We start from the raw sequence: 20,415 nt of genomic DNA, 5'->3' as shown, positions 1-20,415 counted from the left end.
AGATCCCTAGTTTTGGATCCACTTCTTAATATCCTCCCAAGAGTTCTTTTCAGGTTGTTTGCCACCTGGTCCTTCATCAAGTTGAAGCCAGAAGGTTAAAGCCTCTCCCCACCCCAATGCCTACAGTCCCTCCTTGCTTGGGCTGTAATGCTGACATTTTCTTTTTTTCCCCACATTCAGTGATTCTTTGTGTCAGGTTGAATGGATTTTAAAACATGTAGCTCTTCATGTAAACTTTGAATGATGTGTAACATTAAAAACCAAGACCGTTCCATTTTTTAAGGGATACTTGGAAACACTCAGAGACGCTTTGGGGTTAATCAGAAGGTCAGCAGAGTAAAAGGAGAATTCCCCACTCCATATACATTGCTGCGGAGTCTCTCATTTTTGCTTCCAGAGGAAAAAAATCTGAACTATATGAGAACAGAGAATTTAAAAATAATAACAATAGGAGAGGTTAGGAGTAGAGTTTTTAAATTGTACAAGAAGATTTAGAGGAAAAGTAATGAGGTAATAATATACTCAAAATACCATTAAAATAAAAATGAAAAAAATAAGATTTTCATTAATATAGGCTAGAAGTCAAGAAAAACATAAATGTGAAAGAAATAAAGTTTAGATTAAAAAGTTTAAGATCTGTGAGATAAAATGTAAGAGAGGTTCATTAATAATTAATAAAACTTCAGCTCAAAATTGATTGATGATTTGAATGTGAGACCTGACACCATTAAATGCCTAGAAGAAAACATAGGGGGTAAGCTCCTTGACATTGGCCTTGGCAATGAGTTTTAGATTCGACACTAAAAGCAAAGGCAGCAAAAGCAAAAATAAACAATGATGTAGTGGAGCTACATCAAACTAAAAAGCTTCTGCCCAGCAAAGGAAAGCACCAACAAAATGAAAAAGCAACCTATGGAATGGGAGAAAATATTTGCAAAGCACCTATACGATAAGTGTTTAATATCCAAAATATACAAGCCAATCTGCTTTAGGGATCTCCCCCTTTCTCCCACAATCTTATCCGTTTTCCCTAAGATGCAGTTGTATCAGCCCACAAAAGTGAGTCAAGGAGATCACTAGTATCAAAGCTCCAGAAGCATTTCCTAGTGAGCCTTGAGCTCTACAATGGCAGGTGTTTTCAAGTCTCCAGTATCATTTTCCAAGCAGTTTTATTTAAAAGAATATAGTGTAAACTTGGGGAAAGTATTCAAACTCAGTTTACATGCTACCATAAATTAAAAGGTGGATTTAAGGTTAGAAAAATGTCCAGGAAGAAATACACCACCAATAGAAAAAACTATACCACTGAAGAAATAATTCTTAATATTCTTATGGCCAAAGACAATAGCAAGCAATTCTTTAAGAGTGCACGCATCTCTATTCTGGAATATGAACGACATTTTCTAAAAGATAAGCATTTAGTGCCACAGCGTTATGGCATCCTGTGGTTAACTTCAACTCTAGTCCTGCGTAGCTGTGTTTCTCAGAGGGTAGCCTGAGCATTACTTGCATCAGAATCAGCTGAAGTGCTTGTTAAAAATCCATATTCTGAGGTTATTCTTAGGTTTCAATCCCAATGTAGTGCATCCAAACTTCTGGTCATGGTACCCAGGAGTCTGCTTCTTTAAAACAACCCCTCTCCTCACTCCCACCTTCCAGTAATTGTTGCATGCACTGAAAATTGAAAAGTCACTTTTGTTAGGTTAAGCATGGATCTTGAAAATCATGATTCTACTCCCCAGACCCAGAAATCAGGAACTTTGCATGTTCCAAAAAGCTCTGATGCTACATGATGACATTTTCCAACAAGCGCTGTTGTGACTCTGCCACCTTTGACATTTGGTTTTTTTAGAAACACACACTAGAGTTTAATGCCAGAAACTTCAGTGCTTTTTCTTTTTTTTTCAAGAAGTCTTAACATGGATTTCATGTGTCTTACCATGAATGGGCTGAACCTTAGCAGCCCTCATGTTATAGCCTAATAAAGGGGGAATCTAGACATCTCGGAAACTTTGTTGGAATGTCAAACCCAGCAGTTTAGTCCAGAGCTGCCAGTACAGCTGGCAGCTGCAGAAATGGGTGGATTAATTGGAGGTAGAGCATAACAGGGCAGAAATAGAGGTACAGGGAGGAGGAATTGGGATTCCTGTCAATTGCCATGTTGTATGCAGCATAGGATGCGGATCTTCTGAAAGGCAGTGTGAGAAAATAGATTCATCACAGTCTAAAAAGTCAAGAACAAGGAAAAATGATGCAGTGACAACCACAAGTTCCATGTTAGTTGCTTGGACCAAAATCTTTGGAGTCATTCTAGATTTCTCTCTCTTTCATTCTCACAATCAGTTCCTCAGGAAATTCTTCAAGCTCTTCCTTCAATATTTATCTGACCACTTCACCTCCACTATCACCCCTGGTCTGAAACACTATGTCTTGCCTCCTGACAGGTGTCCCTTGTCCCACCACAATCCATTCTCAACACAGCAGCAGAGCAGTCATTCAAAATCATAGGCTGTGTCACTACTGTGCTCAAAGCCCTGCCTCTGTGCCACCGTTCACTCCACGTAAAAACCCTTCTCCCTCTTCTGCCCCTTGTCTCCTGACCCCATCTCCCATGCTTCTGCCTCATGCTCCTTTTTCTCCAATCCCTTGGACCTCCTTTGCAGTTCCCGTACCATACCTTCTGCCTGGAATGTTCTTGCCCCAGACTTGTGCTTGGCTAATAACCCCATCCCCTCCTTCCATCCTTGTCTCAAATGTCTCTTTCTCAAAGAGGCTAGATGTGATCACCCTACTTTAAATTGCCCACCTCTCCCCCACACACTCTCAGACCCCTTCCTCTACTCTTTTGTCTTTTTTCGTAGCCCTTTTTGCCTTATACCATGCTATACCAGTTAGTAGTTTATTAAGCTTATTACTTTTAGGTTTCCCCACTCCCTCAATGAGTATTCCCACTGCAAGAAAGCTGATACCTTTATCTATTTTGTTCTCTACTAAATGCTGAGCATCTCTGTGTACCAGTATGTGCCTGGTACCTAGTAGATGTTCAGTAGACATTTGTTGAGTGAGTTACTTAAGTAAATATTCACAAATATTGATCCTGACAAAGTATAAGGGGAAATTTAGGAGTAATTACAAAGACTTAAGTAGAGAAAAGTAATTAGAATAAGAATCAGGTCTGAGATATGTATAAATAACTGGGTGGGTCAGAAAATCAGAGTGGGCCTGGATCCAAGTAACACATTATGACAATGGTTTATTTGTAGGTGGTAAGTAGTTTTGAGGTTACAGTTCAAGGCTGCCCACAAATCAGGCTTTTGGCCTTTGACTCAGTGTTCCAGGTTGTATTTTATTTTTTAACACCAAGACATTAGAAGGAAAAGCCATAAAATTTCTCTTTTATCAAGTTCATCATCTGTGCAGTGATCAGGAAATGGGACTCTACACTTGGAATTCTATAAATGGAGATTTTGAGAAAAGAATGGAAGATTTCAGGAAAAACAGAAAATCTCATACTGTAGGTATTTACCTCTGTTTGCTTCTAAATAAAGTGTAGAGAGTAATAGTGGCAGCAACCTGCTATGGAGAAACTTGAGTGAATATAAGTTTAGCACCGGTTTTTTTCCCCCAGAAAAACAGGGAAAAGTTGATAAAATATGGCAGTGATTATGACTATGCTTAAGTCATTATCACAGATTATTTTTTCTTCAATATCCCATCAAGCTTGGTATTATGGACTGAATTGTGTTCCCCCCAAATTCATTTGTTAAAGCCCTAACCGCCCATGTGACTTTTTTTGGAGATAGGGTCTTTAAAGAAGTAACTAAGCTTAAATAAGATCAAAAGGATGGAGCCCTAATCCAATAGGACTGGTGTCCTTAGAAGAAGAGGAAGACGCCAGAGATGAGCGCACAGAGAGAAGATTGTGTGAGGACAGTGAGAAGGCAGCCAGAAGAGAGGCCTCATAGAAACTAACCCTGCCGGCACCTTGATCTTGGACTTGCAGTCTCCAGAACTGTGAGCAAATATACTTCCATTGTTCAAGCCACCTAGTCTGTGCTATCTTGTTATGGCAGCCCTAACAGACTAATACACTTGATCATCAGAACAATTATATTTGGAGGAGCTCAGCAAGTCTCTGGAGCTAGTTGCAGGCCTTGTTTGATTAGATATGCCAACTTTTTAAATAACCCTTTTTAAAGCGAAAGTTGCAGTTCTTTGAAATTCTAACTGCTAAGGTTCTCTGTCATTATATTGTGGATAACATACAGGCTCCAAACTGCTTCTTTTAATTTACATTATCTATTAATGTTATTTTCCAAGTTAGGGACATTGTAAATGGTAACTTGAGTCAATAATAGTGTGTTGTTGGAAGATTTCAGTGTGACTTTTATATAGATTATTCGACAATATGTCTTGTATTTTTAAAAAAAAGAAAGAAGAAAACGGAAAAAAAAAAACTTCATACTGCAGTGTTATGACAGATGGTACATCCCTGTAGTAGGAGAGTGATGTCCTCGTCAAGCTGTTGATACAGTTTGTGAAATTTAAATCCTAATATGATTGACATTGCTATGAAGGTATATATTTTGAATAGTCCCATGTATTTTTAAATGTTCTTGTTTTATAGGAATCAGGGTCCCTGAGAGAAATTACCTGACATATGTTTGTCCCTATAAATACTTAAAAGGATAGCACAGTTCTGTTTTATTTGAGTCAAGACACGAGGATAGTCGAGGGAGTTTGGCATTGTAAGCATAGGCATATGAACCTCTCTCTGTAGTTTCCTAAAATGACCAGTGGAATATACAAATAGAGGAAAAACCTGTGTCAGTCCTTGAAACCAGGAGAGAGCCCGTCCAGAGGCTAGACCCTTAAAGGAGTTTCTATTTGCTAGGGGTGATATTGATGTAAGATGGAAGGAACAGAGGCACCTGGGAGATTGACTAGAATTCCTGAGAGAAGTAGGAAGGGATCTGACAGTCCTCTCCCTGGCATCAGCACAGAAGAGTGAAGGCTGCAGGCAAAAGAAGTAACAAGCCCATCACTTGGTGCCCTCCTAACTCTGCTGACAGCACACCAGCCGCAGGGTGGGTGGAGTCCTTTATAGGGAGAAGATGGCCTTCTTAAAAGTCTGCCTAGTCTGTCAAGTTTACAACACTGTTAGTGTTCATGGGCTAGCTCCTTCCCCACCGTCAGTCTCCTTAACACCCATAATTGAAAAGTTAAAACTAGAATATATAGCTGAGAAGAAAAGAAAGAGGAATGCTCTCTTCTTATTTTAATCTGGGCCTAAATATTCATTATTGGGATATTTGGGAAGAATCTTACCTAAATTTATGAAATGTATCCAGTGCAACTTTCACTTGACTATTAAAACCAAGATAGAGCAAGCCTGGTCTTTAACCCCCAAAGAATAAGCAAACAGAAAAATCAGAAAAATGTAAATATACCACAGTTTCAAACATAGGGACCATTCAAATACCTTAGCTCTGAAATTGTCTAATATAAGAAAAACAAAATTAAAAAATGTTTTGTGGCCTCAGATGTTTTGATTTGTGACCTCAACACAATTCAAGAGGTTATCCAAAGAGCAAGCACAAGCAAGCACAAAGAGGAAGAAAGCTGTGGCCAAACAGGATGGCCTGGGCTGAAAATCATGGCTATCAGTACGTGAGCTGCGCAGAAGCAGCGATGGTCCATCGGATACTGAAAACATTAATTATGGTGTAGAAAACGCACTCAAGACTGTCATGTATGCTTGCTAAGTAAACTATAAGTCTTGTGTTAATATAAGAAATGATTAATCCAAAACAATAGCTCTATAATGAATTAATCATAGTCAGAAAGGACTGGCAGTAAGCTTCAAAGCACATTAAATACCGAGAGATAATTCTCAACTATCATTTTAAATATGGTTGCAAAATTGATTAAAGAATAAGTGTATTATCTTAAAACAATGCCCTCTGTTATTAAGAAGGAAGTGGGTTTTATGTCCCCATTAACTATACCAGCCCGTGAAAGATAAAAGAAACTTCCGTGAATAAAGTTTAGTACAAGAACATCTTCAAAAAGCTTTAAGCAACCACTGATACATGTAGAATTTGATTAATTTTCAGGACATAGGCTTTCTTTATTTGCTTGACATCAGTTCTTACATCTAGCGGTAAGTGAGGGTTGAATAAACCATCAATAGAACTTTAGTGGAATTCAAACTACTTTGGTTAAATATACCCTAAATTACTATCACATACTTGTAATAATTAAGAAAAACCAACAAACCATCATTGCCACTGCCATTGACCCTATAGCACCCTTAGGCATAATGTTCCTAACACAGTGGCAGGGCTTTGCACAGAGTAGGCATCTAATATTTATTTTAACACATTGAGCAATATAAGAACAAAGGAAAGGAAAGCCATTTGTAACTGATTTTATTTATAGATCTTTGGAATCTCTTTTGTTATCAGGCATCCTTATGTTTAATAATAGTGTTTGGTCAGTTCCTATACTGAAACTAAGACTTAAATCCAAGAGAATTTCCTTGTACTTTTGAATTAGCAATGAAATAAGCTTCTTTAAAGAAGCAATGCCATTTCAAGAAAAAGATTTTCAGGGAAGACAGTGGAAAATAAATACAGTGTCAGGAGACTTTGAATGCCTAAAATGCTCAGCCATTTTGCTAAATGGATGAATGAATTATTAAACCTATTGCACTTTTCTCAACCTTTGAACCCTAATATATCTTTTGAATGACTCAGAAAAGGCATATTGTTGTACAAATAGGTCTGAAGTAGGCTGGGTGTGAGATCTGTCATTTAAAATGTTTTAAGAATCCAAATATATAATTTCATGATAAAGTTTAAAATACACGTGTATTTTTTAGGCATTAGAACAAAATTACTTAGTTTTAAAAATTTAGTATTAAAAATAGATGAGAATCTAAAATGTTTCTTATTAAAATACTGAGGACTCACTTGCCAGATAAATATCACTTCAGTTTCTTCTGTCACCCCCACAACAGTAATCAAATAGACTGTTTAAAAAATGTGTATGGGGCTCCCCTGGTGGCGCAGTGGTTGAGAGTCCGCCTGCCGATGCCGGTCTGGGAAGATCCCACATGCCGCGGAGCGGCTGGGCCCGTGAGCCATGGCCGCTGAGCTTGTGCGTCCGGAGCCTGTGCTCTGCAACGGGAGAGGCCACAACAGTGAGAGGCCCTCGTACAAAAAAAAAAAAAAAAAAAGTGTATGTCTTCTACTCAGGCCACCCTTCATATTATAGACTTCTCAGAGTTGGAGTAAAAAAATGGGGGAAGAATGTGGCTTCTACTAATTGTCATATCATAGTATATAGCAAAGTGGGTAAGAGCATGGTCTCTGAAGTCAGATACCAGCTACCTCTGATTAGGTGTGTGTCTTTAGGCAAGTTACTTAATCTCTCTGTGCCTCAGTTTCCTCATCTCCAAATTTGGGATTACTACTTTTGTACCTACTTCATGAGATTGCTGTGAGGATTAAAAGAATTTATTTGCTAAATTCAATATAAGTATTTACTATTATTATTAAGATTATAGGTGCAGAACATCCCATTTTAATAGTAATTTAGTTGGACAGCCAGTTCTTGATATCTTGTAGAATGAAAATTTAGTTCCATTCCCAACTGTTGTATGAAAGAATAATTTTCAATGATTGACCACCAGGGCTGATGCTGGATTATCTTTTTTTTTTTTTTTTTTTTTTTTTTGCGGTATGCGGGCCTCTCGCTGTTGTGGCCTCTCCCGTTGCGGAGTACAGGCTCCAGACACGCAGGCTCAGCGGCCATGCCTCACGGCCCTAGCCGCTCCGCGGCATGTGGGATCTTCCCGGACCGGGGCACAAACCAGTGTCCCCTGCATCGGCAGGCGGACTCTCAACCACTGCGCCACCAGGGAAGCCCCAGGATTATCTTGATAGCCTCATTTTACTATTATGACATACATATACAATATTAATAATCCCCATTAACTGTACTTCAATACATTATGACCTATTTCAAATGTATTTGCATGTGTGTGTGTGTCATTACATATTGTTACATATTATTGAAGCTCCCTCACTTATCCTTCCAAGATTGCATAGAGTAGTACTTAGAAGTACACACTGAAGATTATGGAACCAAACTGCCTGGATATGAGTCCAAAATATACTATCTCCTAGCTGTGTGACTTTGGGAAAGTTACTTAACCTTTCCATATTCAGTTTCCCCATTTGGAAATAATTATCCACCACCACCACCGCAAATGGGGGTAATTGAAATACCTCTCCCATGGGATTTTGAGAGAATTACATGAATTAATATTTGTGAAGTACTTGGGGCACCATAGCATTGCCTGGTACGTTGTAAATGCCAGTAAGCATTTGTTATTAAATAACTCACATCCACTCCATCACAGGATGTGGGACTCCTATTCTCAATTTTATGTTTAACATTCCTTGCTTTTCTTTATGTATTTGACATGCCCAAGCTCTTCAGCCAAAGACCACCAGCTACACACCTGTGTTTGAACAAGTTGGGTTTATTACTTTTTGCAGCAAGGGAGAGCCCACACCCTGGGCAACCAGGGGCATCTCAGTAAGAGGGTCAGAAAGCACTTATATTAGGATTTGGGCTTCAGTTAAGTAATTATTTTAGGGGGTTTTAAATAAGTGAGCTTTGCTGTGGATTGAATGCTGTAAGGAAGCAAGAGTAATTCTATAACCAGATATCTTAATAAACCTTATTTTTGGAAGTAGGAAAGACTAGAGGGAGTCTAAAGCTGTAACTGATAAAGAAGCAGAACTCACTCATATTAGCTGGGAGATGGGAATATTTGATATTTTGGCTGTTCCCACGGTGACCTTGTTTTTAATTAGACAAATGAAGTAGTCTTACTTTTTGTCTTACTCCATCATAGCCTAGCTGAAAAGATCAGGCCAGTTCCCAGACAATGGTGGCCACTCTCCTCTTTTCCAGACTTACGTATTTATCCCAAAACATGGTGATAATGCTTGCTTTTTAAAACTTTATACGAATAGTATCATTTAGTACAGGAGTCCCCAACCCCCATGCTGTGGACCAGTTTCTGTGGTAACTGGTCCCTGGTGCCAAAAAGGTTGGGGACTGCTGATTTAGTATATATTCTTCTTTGGCTTCACTCTTTGTTACATATTTGTGGGTTTCATCATATCAGCGATTGTCCTGTAGTTTATTTATTTCCACCTCTGTATAGCATTGTATTGACACCATAGTATTGACACCATAATTTAATATCCATTCCCTTTTTGATGGATACCTGAGTTACTCCTAGATATTTGCAGTTATAAACAATGCTACAATGACAGTTCTTATAAATATCTCCTGGGGTAAATGTCTGATATCTGATAGCTTTTTCCAAACTGTATACCTGGGAGTATACCTGTCTTCAAACATGCTAGAAAATTCCAAGTTATTTTCCAAAATGGGTAAAACAATTTAAATTTCTACCAGCAGTGTTTAACTGCTCTGGCTGCTTCACATCTTCTCCAGCACTTGGTATTGTCAAACATGTACGTTTTCTGATAAACTAGTGGATATAAAATGTCATTTCAGATGTTATCTTTTTATTAAGTCTGATAATCTTTGAGTTATAGTGATTTATACTCTTGCATTCATTTCCTCCATCTTATTTTATTCTCTTTGTTACATTTTTTCTGTTTCATTGTTTCTTCTTTCTTGCCTTCCTTTGAATTTATTGCAACAGTTTTGCTATTGTTGCATTTTTTCCCTTGGTTTGGAAGTTACACATCCTTATCCTATTTATATAAAGAGATTACCTTAAAATACTAAGGTTCAGACCTAAATGAATACAATCTATAATTAATATATTTACCTTGCTAAGGGCTTTAAACTGCTTTACCTCTGATTACCTTTCACCAACTTACATATTATGTAGTCTTGTATTTTAGTTCTATACTGCTGTTTATAACTGTCTGTATTAGTTTTGTATCACTGCCATAACAAAGTACCAAAAACTTAACATTTTATCTTATAGTTTTGTAGGTCGAAAGTCTGACATGGTTCTCACCTGGCTAAAATCGGGGGCTTAGCAGAGCTGCATTCCTTTCTAGAAGCTCTAGAGAAGCATCTGTTTCCTTGCCCATTCGGCTTGTTGGCAGAATTCAGTTTCTTGCAGTTGGAAAAGTAAGATCTCCATTTCCTTGCTAGTTAGGGACTGTCCCCAGCTTCTAGAGGCCACATTCCTTGGCCTTTACCCCTCTCCTCCAAAGCCAGAATGGCAAATCAGGTACCTCTCATGCTTTGAATCTCTCCTCCTCCTTCTTCCATCTCACCTTTCTGACCAGCTGAGAAAGGTTTTCTGCTTTTTAGGACTCATGTGGTTAGATTAGGCCAATTTAGATAATCCAGGATAGTTTCCACATCTCAGGGTTTGAATCCTGAATCACAGCTGCAAAGTCCTTTTTCCCATTAAGATAACATATTCACAAATTCAGAGGATTAAAGCATGGGATCTTTGGGGGACCATTATTCTGCCTACCACACTCCCCTATTTAATCATCATAATTATGCTTTTACAGTCAACGTTTACTTTTACTCACATTTAATATTTTCTTTGGCCACCATTCCATCTGGCATCTTAGACCCTGCTTCTCTGTTCACTGTCCTTTGTATGAGAAATAAATCCTTTAGAAATTTCCTTAATGATGGTTTGTTATAGCTTAACTCTCATTTTCTGTCTGAAAATGCCTTCCTTTGTCCCTGGTAATTAAAGAACTCTGGATATGCAAGTTCTATGACCTGGGATCAGTACTGCCTCAAGGGAGAGGCCAGCTTTAGGACTCTGGTACCATACCAGATTCATGCTGTGGATTTGGGGAATCATTTGAGGATTTTCCTTTCTTGTGATCCTAGTTATAAAATTGAAAGGTTTTATTTTTTGAATAACATATAGGCTTCTGCTTCCAGGAATATAGAAAAGATGTAATTTTTCCTAATTCTCTTACTAAATTAAAAAAAAATTCTGAACATTATATAGTAAACAGACCATTAAGATGACTCTGAAAGTCGGAGAGGGAGGCAGGCAAGCTAGAGATTTTAAGACTCAAGAAATGACAAGATGCTCAGTTCCCTTTTGCCTCCCACATCTCAGACTTGTAGTGAGAGAAGACCACCACTCATAAACACCAGTGGGAGCAGATTTTAAAAGACCCTAACAGATGCTTATTCAGGCAATGTTTTAATTTGCTTCTAACACAATATAAAAATTAAAATATATTCTGTACCTATAAAAAATTAGACTTATAAGGAGAAAAAACACAAATTGGTAAAGTGGATTAAAAAATATGACCCAACTATACACATTCAACAAGAAACTCACTTCAAATATAGCAATATCGCAGGTTGAAAGTAAATAATGAAAAATGATAAATCATGAAAATATTATTCAAAGAGAAGCAGGAGTGGCTATATTAATATCTGATAAATTAGACATCAGAGCAAAGAAAATTACCAGAAACAGAGAAGGACATTATATAATGATAAAGGGTCAATCCACCAAGAAGATAATGAAATCTTACATGTATATGCACTAAACAACATACTACAAAATATGTGAACAAAAACTGATAGAACTGAAAGGAGAAATACACAAATCCACAGTTAAAGTTGGAGATGACAACATTCTACTCCTCATAAAGAAATCAGCAAGGATACAGAAGAACTCAACAACATCAACCAACAGAATTTATTAAGCATTTGTAGAACACTTCAACAACAGAATACGTTTCCTTTTCAGGTATCTGTGAAACATATACTAAGATAGACCATACCCTGATCCATAACAAAGTTCAGCAAATTTCAAAGAATTTAAATCATACACAGTGTGTTCTCTGAGCACAGTGGGAACCAAATTAGAATTCTATCACAGAAAGATAACAGTCTCCAAACACTTGGAAACTAAACAACCCATTTCTAAATAAGCCATGTGTGAAAGAGGAATTCTCAAAGAAAATCAAAATACTTGAACTGAATTAAATGAAAATATAACATATAAAAATCTGTGAGACACAGCTAAACAGTGCTGAAAAAGAAATTTATAACACTAAATGCTTACATTAGAAGAGGATAAGACACAAGTCAATGATATGAACTCCCACTTAAAGAACCAAGAAAAAAGAGAGCAAAATAAGATGAAAACCAACAAAAGGAAGAAAATAATAAAAATAAGAACAGAAATCAGTGAAATTGAAAACCAAAACAATAGAGAAAATCAGTGAAACAAAGAGCTGGTTCTTTGAACAGACTATTAATGTTGAAAACTCTAGCAAGACTACTAAAGTAAAAAAGGGAGAAGACACAAATCACCAACATCAGGAATAAAACAGAGGCTATCACTATTGACCTTACAGACAGCAAAATAACAGGGGAATACCACAGACAACTTTATAAACATATATTTGACAACTTAGACTAAATAGAAGGAATTTAAAAAATAAAAATAAAAAAACTATAAACTACTGTAACTCACTCAATGCGAAACAGATCATTTCTATCCAGAAAATAGGAAAAGAGGGAACAGAGACCAAGATATTAGAACGAAAAGAAAACTACAGACCAAAATCTCTCATAAATACAGATACAGAAATCCTTAACAAAAATATTAGCAATCAGAATTCAGTAATACATTATAAGAATTGAAGACTAGGACCAAGTACAGTGTATTCAGGGATGCATGGCTGGTTCAATATTGGAAAATCAGTTAATATAATCCACCATATTAACAGGCTAAAGAAAAAAAATCACATGATAACATCAAACAATGGAGGAAAAGCATCTGACACAATTCAACACCCATTCATAATAAAAACTCTCAGAAAAATAAGAATGGAGAGAAACATCCTCAACTTGGTACAGATCATCTGCAAAAACCTACAGGTAACATCATACTTAATGGCGAAAGACTGAATTCTTTCCCTCTAAGATTAGGAGCAAAGTGGCTGTAGGCAATCCTTGTAGCTTCATTACTCCATCTCTCTCCATTATTGCAGTGCCTTCCTTTCTGTGTGTCTTCACATGGACTTCTTATAAGGACACCAGTCATTGGATTTAGGACTCACTTGAATCCAGTAGGACCTCATTAGCTAATTACATTTGGAATGACCCTATATCCAAATAAGGTCGTGTTCTGAGTTTTTAGTAGACATTTGAGTGGGGGGCAGCACTATTCAACCCAGTACATGTACCCTGGCTGTATCAATGCCAATATTCTGATTGTGGTATTATACTATAGTTTTGTGAGATCTGACTATTGGGGGAAACTGGGTAAAGGGTATGTGGTATCTCTGTGAGGTTACAATTTCATGTGTATCTACAATTATCTCAGAATAAAACATTTAATTCAAAAAATTATATATTCACTGTTCTTAGGGATTATACAGTGAGTATATTTTCAGAGTACCTCATTGGCCACATTACTGGAAACAGATGATTTAAGTTTACCTCCTATAATGAATTTCTTTTCCATCATAATACTCTAAATATACAAATATAAAACTATTTCAGACCTACCTACAAAAATGCACCAGTTTCATTTTTTTGTTTGTTTTATTAAGTCCTGAAAAGTTCAGACATTCTTTTATGACCCTGTGAAGCGTACAAGGTACATATAATTGAAAACCCTTTAAGTCGTATGAGAACAATAAAAGGTCTCCTTTATTTTCAAGAGATCAACAATAAGACAAAAAAAATCTAATATATACTTCCTTGGAACTTGTACTGGATGAACAATTTCTTTATAATTTCTACTAAAATCATATAAGAATAATGACTGGGCCATTTTAGAAAATTTAGTTGTCGATATTTGAGAACAAGGGATCAGCAATAAACACTACATTATGTAATACACAACTATAGGAATTATATCCCACAGATTAAATTAGAACCCAGTAAGATCTCCTAGGTCTGTTCTTTACTTCATTATTGAATCACACTGATTCCAAATAAATCTTGGGCAATTGCCAAAAAAAAAGACCACTTTTGAGGAGTTAAACTAGTGTCTGTGATTTACATTAATCAGCATATATACTGTTTATGGGTACAGATTTGCCTCTGTTGAACCTGTGCTCTCACTACCCAAGGCCCTCTCTTTTTCTGGCTGTAGTTTGGTCCTGGTACCTCCACTGGTCAATCTGTGCTATGGGCATGAGGCTTGAAGTGGTAGCCTCACATTTGCCAACTCTTTGTATGCCAGGGAAGGTCTAAGATAGAACCCCACCAGTTAGATCAATAATTGTGTGATTCATATTTGTAAAACCGGCCGAGAACATTTATTTATGGTGTTTTTTTAAATAAAAAGTTGAAAATGCAAAAAAAAAGAAAAAATCAGCATATACTGGATAAGAAAACCTATAATGAAAATCACCAAAGGAATAGAATCATACAGAAAATACTCTCCCCCTGTCTTTCTTTGATTAATGAAAGATAGATAGATAGATAGATAGAAAATTATCTGTAAAATTGAGGCTATTGTCAACTGAAAAAAAAAATGCACAATGTTGAGAGTTGTGAGTTAAGTTTATTTGGGGCAGATTGAGGTCTATAGTCCGGGAGACAGCATTTCATATAGCTCTGAGAAACTGCTCCAAAGAGGTAAGGGCGGAAGGTCAGTGTATATGTGATTTTGGTGAAGGGGGAGTACATGCAGTCAAGCACACATTTTTGCAGAAGGTTGCTGCTAGTCACAAGGAGCAGACATCACCATGAAGGATTTTAGTGCCATTTCAGCTATGGGGAGACGCGAGAATTGGGCTCATAAAATCTTCTCCTGAAAATATCTATCTGAAGGCCTGTTTTGCCAGTTTTTCCCAGAGCACAGGGTGCCTCCTTCCTGGTCTCCACCCTGCACTCCTTTCAGGGTATGTGGAAGGTCAGCAGCTTACGGTTTAATCCTTGTAGAAGCAGATAGCAAGTACCACTTTTTAGTTGGTACTATTTTTCAAGGACTGTATTATCTCCGTGTTGATTTGCTCAGCTTAGCAGAAGATTTTAAGAGTATTTTGCTTCAAGCAATAATTCCTTAAGCCTTTATTCATCACATTTCTCTTTTAATAGCTCAAGAAGAATCTGTGACCGATTTTTCTATTTGATTTATTCAAAATACACCAAGAGCTAACATTAAGCTTTAGAAAAATGGCCAGGAATTAATGTTTGTACCTTTTTCCTTAATAAAAACTGTATTTTCCTCCTACAGTTTTCAATCTTATATATAAAATAAATTTCTTCAGGCTGTAATCATAGCTCTCACAATTGCATGCTCAGTAGACTTCCCTTTATAGTAACTGTAATTTCCAACACTATATAATAACACTAAAGACTAAAGTTACTTTTAGTCAATTGAAAGGAAAAAAATGGAGACTTTTCAGGTAATTATACATATAACCACTAATTTAAATGATAGTCTGAAGGATTCAACAAGTGAAGGAATCGCTTATGTTAATTTGCAGTTATAGGAGTTTTTCTTCATATTGTAGACTTATATTAGTCAAGATTCTCTGGAGAAACAGAACCAATAGTATATATACAGGTATGTAAGAGGAGATTTATTATAGGAATCAGCTCCTGGGATCCTGGGAGTGGGCCACTGGTGTAATACCCAGTTTCCCAGAACCAGGAACTCTGATGTCCAGGGGGAAGAGAAGATGGATATCCCAACTCAGGAAGAGAAGGAATGTACCCTTCCTTCACCTTTTCGTTCTATTCAGGCCTCAATGGATTAGATGATGCCCCGCCCACAGTGGTGAGGGCAATCTGCTTTACTTAGTCTACTGATTCACATGCTAATCGCTTCCAGAAACACACTCACAGAAACACGCAGAAACAGTGCTTTAGCAGCTATGTGGGCATCCCTTAGCCCAGGCAAGTTAACACATGAAATTAACCATCACAAGACTCTTACACCTGTAAAAATATTAAAAACAAATCGTTTTATGTGAGATATGTATCATTGATGTCATTTTTTTATATTCAGAGAAATGAAACATTTATTCCTGTATTTTCTGTCATCAGTGTGCCAAGCACTTTCACTGTTGGAAAGCAATCCCATGAATCATTTTTGGCTTTGCCTAATGTTATGATACAAATTAGCAACAATTCTGATAAGCTTAAGTGAGAATGCTCTTGGTGCTCATGCTAAGCAAATTAGGGATGCCAAGTCATTTATTTTCACTGCAGAGTGTGTGTGTGTGTGTGTGTGTGTGTGTGTGTGTGTTCCGGGGTGGGGTGGGGGATGGGGGGTGGGGAGTGGGAGGGGATGAAAATAAGTACTCCTAGGAAGAAAAAATAAAAAACAAAATCTATAGAATATTTTTCAGAACTGAAAAGCTGCAGCAGAAAGAGGAGATAATAGTCTTTAGGTAGCATTTATGATTCTGTGTGCAGAAAGTTGAGGGATATACAAGTATCTATAGTTTGCTTATTTCAGGCTTCTATGCTACATGCATGGGCATTTCAAAGTATCAGAGAGTAACAGGGGCTAGCTTTTATTAAAGGAAATGTGTGTCTTAAGACATTTACTTCTCAAAATTTTTATGACAGTAGTAAACTTGATTCTCTTGTGATGTCCATAAAGTTTTAAGTATCATTCTTACTCAGTCATTTTTAATCAGAACTGTGGACACCTTCTGACGTTAACTATCAAATACCTGTGCTGTACAAAATAGCCAAACTGCAGTCATCATAGCAGAAGAGAAGCAAGGGCTAGCAGTATTTATACACAGTTCATTGGTCAACTCATGAACATACGTGGACAATTATAAATTTGTCCCCTTAGCAATTCTGAGCTTTGGATCACATATGCAAATAGTATATTCTTTAAAGTTCTGGAAAGTATCTGGTGAGTCATGCAGTCGGAGATAGAGATGCCCCATTTGGTGGCCCGAGCTCTTCCTTCATCATATCCATCAGTCACCTTTCTGCAGACCAAAAGGGAAGGGGGCCTTCTCTGCCAGAGCCACTCAGTGGAGATTTTTTCCATATATGTTAAAGCTGTAGTTCCCCTCCTACTCTTCAGTCCTCTAAATTCTACTCTTTTAGAACCTAACTATAAAATTTTAGAAATAAAATTAACTGTAAGGATTATTTTACTGACTAGGAAAGTTAGACTCAGCATTATTAATTGCATGACTAATTAGCGGTGAAGCTGGTGATCAAACAGTCTGCAAGCCTTCTAGCCCAGTTTCCTCTGACTGTACTACACTGCTTCTTTTCCCCCCACTCCTTCTGTCTCCTTTTATTCTCAGGATGGAGCTGAGAAGCATTCGAGTAATGTCTTGGTGGCGCTTCTTTAAGCATTTTCCTTCTCCGTACACAGAACTGCTCTGAAAAACCGTATTACTGACCATAACAATCTGTTTAATTCTTAAGGAACCTCTGTTTTTCTCCAAACAGCCTCAAAACCAGTGGACTTGAAATCATGTGCTGGCCCTATCCCTAATACGACACAGCTGTGCCACATTCCCTGTCCTATTGAATGTGAGGTTTCACCCTGGACAGCTTGGGGACCTTGTACTTACGAAAATTGTAATGACCAGCAAGGCAAAAAAGGTATGTAATATTAAAATGGCATGCTTAAAACTCCCATCAAATTGGGTCAAACCATGAATTATTAACAAGTGCTGCTCTGTGTTCCTGTGATCATTCGTTTGCAGTATTTTCCAGAATGGCTAAAGAGTATTGATCTTTAGCACAAAAGAATTATAAACCTATTCTGGTGATGATACCAGAAGATTAAAACTGCAGAACGTAGGCAAGATGCTTGTTAATTTAGACAACAGATGGAGAGCATCTGACGCAGTTGGTGCAGTGGTTAAGATGAGCTGTGGTGTCAGACTGACGTGGATTGGAAAACCTAGTCTGTCCTCTGTTGTTTAGATAAGTTAATTAACTTATTTAAATCTTTGTTCCCTTATCTGTAAAAGGGATGTAATATGATCTGGTACCCGAGTTTTCTTTAAAGACTCAATGAGATAAACATAAAGCACTTATTTCATTGCCTGACCTGTAGCTAGTGCCTAATAAACAGAACTACTTATTACTTTGAAGGTAAACAAACTAATAATGAATATTGCTTTTATGATGCAAATAATATATCTAAAAGGAATAGAATAAATGCAATTGTTTACTACATGTTCGGCATGGTAGAGTAATTTTCACATGATCTAGTAATTGAAAACATTTTTCTGTTTTGTTTCAAAGGACAGTTTTCTAGTGATTCCAATATATTCACATAGCAGTAGACAGACTTATTAATTTTGTTATACATTGTCAGAAAGGGCAACACTTAGGTGTTATTAAAGCACATAGCAGGACTTTGACTACTCCTTGATAGAGCCCAGATGGTTTATATCCTGAATTCAAATTTCTGGAGAGTCTAAATTCAACTAAGGCTTCAAGAGACAGTTTCCTAAAACCATCCAACTTCTCAGAGGTTCCTTTTCAAATTTAACCAGGTGATCCTGTTGAGGAATTTGAAGTAATAGCACTTGTGTCTGGTCATGAATATTTCTGAATAGGTTGAGATTATATTGTGTCTTTGAACATTTTATAACTACAGACTTTCCAAATCAACCAATCACCTCTCTCTCTGTCTCTCTTTCTCTTTATCTCTCTCCAGCCCATTCTTGCTTGACTTTTACTGTAGTAAGCTGACACCAAAAGTCCCTCTTTGGCCATTCTGTTTATTCATTTAATAAATTGTTAATGAGCTCATATTAATCTAGAGTGTGAGGATACACTAGTGATTAAAGCAGATATGAATTCTACCCTCTACCCTCATCCAGCTTTCAGTTGGAGTTTCATTCAGCCTTCTGAAATATTCAGCGCATGGTGGTAACAGTAAATATTTTCCTTCCCCAACAATTCAGGTTTTAAACTGAGGAAACGGCACATTACCAATGAGCCCACGGGAGGCTCTGGGGGCGCTGGCAGCTGCCCTCACTTACTGGAAGCCATTCCCTGTGAGGAGCCATCCTGCTATGACTGGAAAGCAGTGAGGCTAGGAGACTGTGAACCAGATAATGGAAGGGAGTGTGGTCCAGGCACTCAAATTCAAGAGGTTGTGTGCATCAACAGTGATGGTGAGAAAGATTATCTATCCTGTTTTTATGGATGTCTGTTTGACCCTGGAGATACGGTTTTCCTTATGTTAAAATCTCATGTCTTCTCACATCATAGCTGGTTCCATTTACAAACACAGAAATAGCTGCCCCTTCCTTTCCTCCCCTCCCTCCCCTCCCTCCCCTCCCTCCCCTCCCTCCCCTCCCTCCCTCCCTCCCTCCCTCCCTCCCTCCCTCCCTCCTTTCCCTCCTCCCTTCCTTCCTTTTTCCTTCCTGATGGTGGCTGTGGAGAGGGTCTTGAACAATCACAAGGTATTCTTTACTTTGAAAACAGGTATCATAGAATAAGAAACCATCATCAAGGCAATGTGTAAAATTGACAAATTTTAAAATAACAAGGAAAGGTAACATTTTTCTAAGTGTTTTATTTTCCTATTTGCCATAGAAAGTAAATATGTAAATAATGAAGGGTTGTAAGCATTGGTTGACTTGCCTTTAGAAGCCTTCGTCTCCCACCCTGATACTGTGTCCTAGTAATATATTTTAATTTCCAGACTTCCAAGCCACGAGGCCTATTGCAGCCTAGAGTTCCTGAATCAACCTTCTGAGCTCTAGGGCCTCCCTTCTAGGAATGTCATAGAGCCACTGGGACAGGGATTTTCCACAAAGTTCTTTCCTTGAACCATAGGAATTACCTTGGACTTTTACGACTGATTTTTGTTGGATAAAATATCCTGTCTTGCTTTCAGCCCTGACTTAAGATCTTTACCTTCTTTCCAAGAGTGCTGCAACTGTTTCAGGGAGATTGCCCCTTATTGTTCAGCAATGCCTGAATCACACTTAGGAAACAAAGAACTCCCTGAGACGTAGTGTAAAACCTCTGGCTAAGAGCATCTTCAGGGTTCTTCCAACTCTGAGACTCTGCACATCAGAGCAGCATGAGCACCACACCCCAGGGTCCCACGGTTGACAGTTGATGCTGTTTATAGCATATGCAGGAACGTTCTGGTGCCCCCTCAAGGGCACTGGAACATCTGGTAACCGTCGTGATTCCTTCCATCATATTTTCTTCCAGCAAGCAGAATTGTTACCTCCTGTGACTCAATCACTGCTCAGTAGAGAAAGATACTCTCTGGGGTAAGAGACTGACAGACACTGCTAGTACTGAGAAATTAGCCTTTCAACTTTGAAACCTACAGTGCTGTCTTTATCCAGGGTCCAAGGTAGTCATGCAGGACAGCATCAGGTAAAATCTGAACCAGCACTTGAAGTTGGAAGGTGAAGAGGGGATTAT

At 37.8% G+C, this 20,415-nt stretch overlaps 1 protein-coding gene across 1 annotated transcript in view; it reads left to right on the top strand.

The window, feature by feature from the left end:
• The window catches only part of THSD7A (thrombospondin type 1 domain containing 7A), a 456,281-nt gene that overhangs the window by 258,586 nt on the left and 177,280 nt on the right, over positions 1-20,415 (top strand). The window contains exons 5-6 of the mRNA XM_004265544.3: positions 17,455-17,610; positions 18,930-19,142. Coding sequence (XP_004265592.1) covers positions 17,455-17,610; positions 18,930-19,142 — 369 coding nt within the window. The remainder of the gene's footprint in view (positions 1-17,454; positions 17,611-18,929; positions 19,143-20,415) is intronic.

This window comes from Orcinus orca, chromosome 9 (assembly GCF_937001465.1).
Source record: "Orcinus orca chromosome 9, mOrcOrc1.1, whole genome shotgun sequence".
In the NCBI taxonomy this organism is placed as follows: domain Eukaryota; kingdom Metazoa; phylum Chordata; class Mammalia; order Artiodactyla; family Delphinidae; genus Orcinus; species Orcinus orca.
This window is presented reverse-complemented; position numbering and strand designations above follow the sequence as displayed.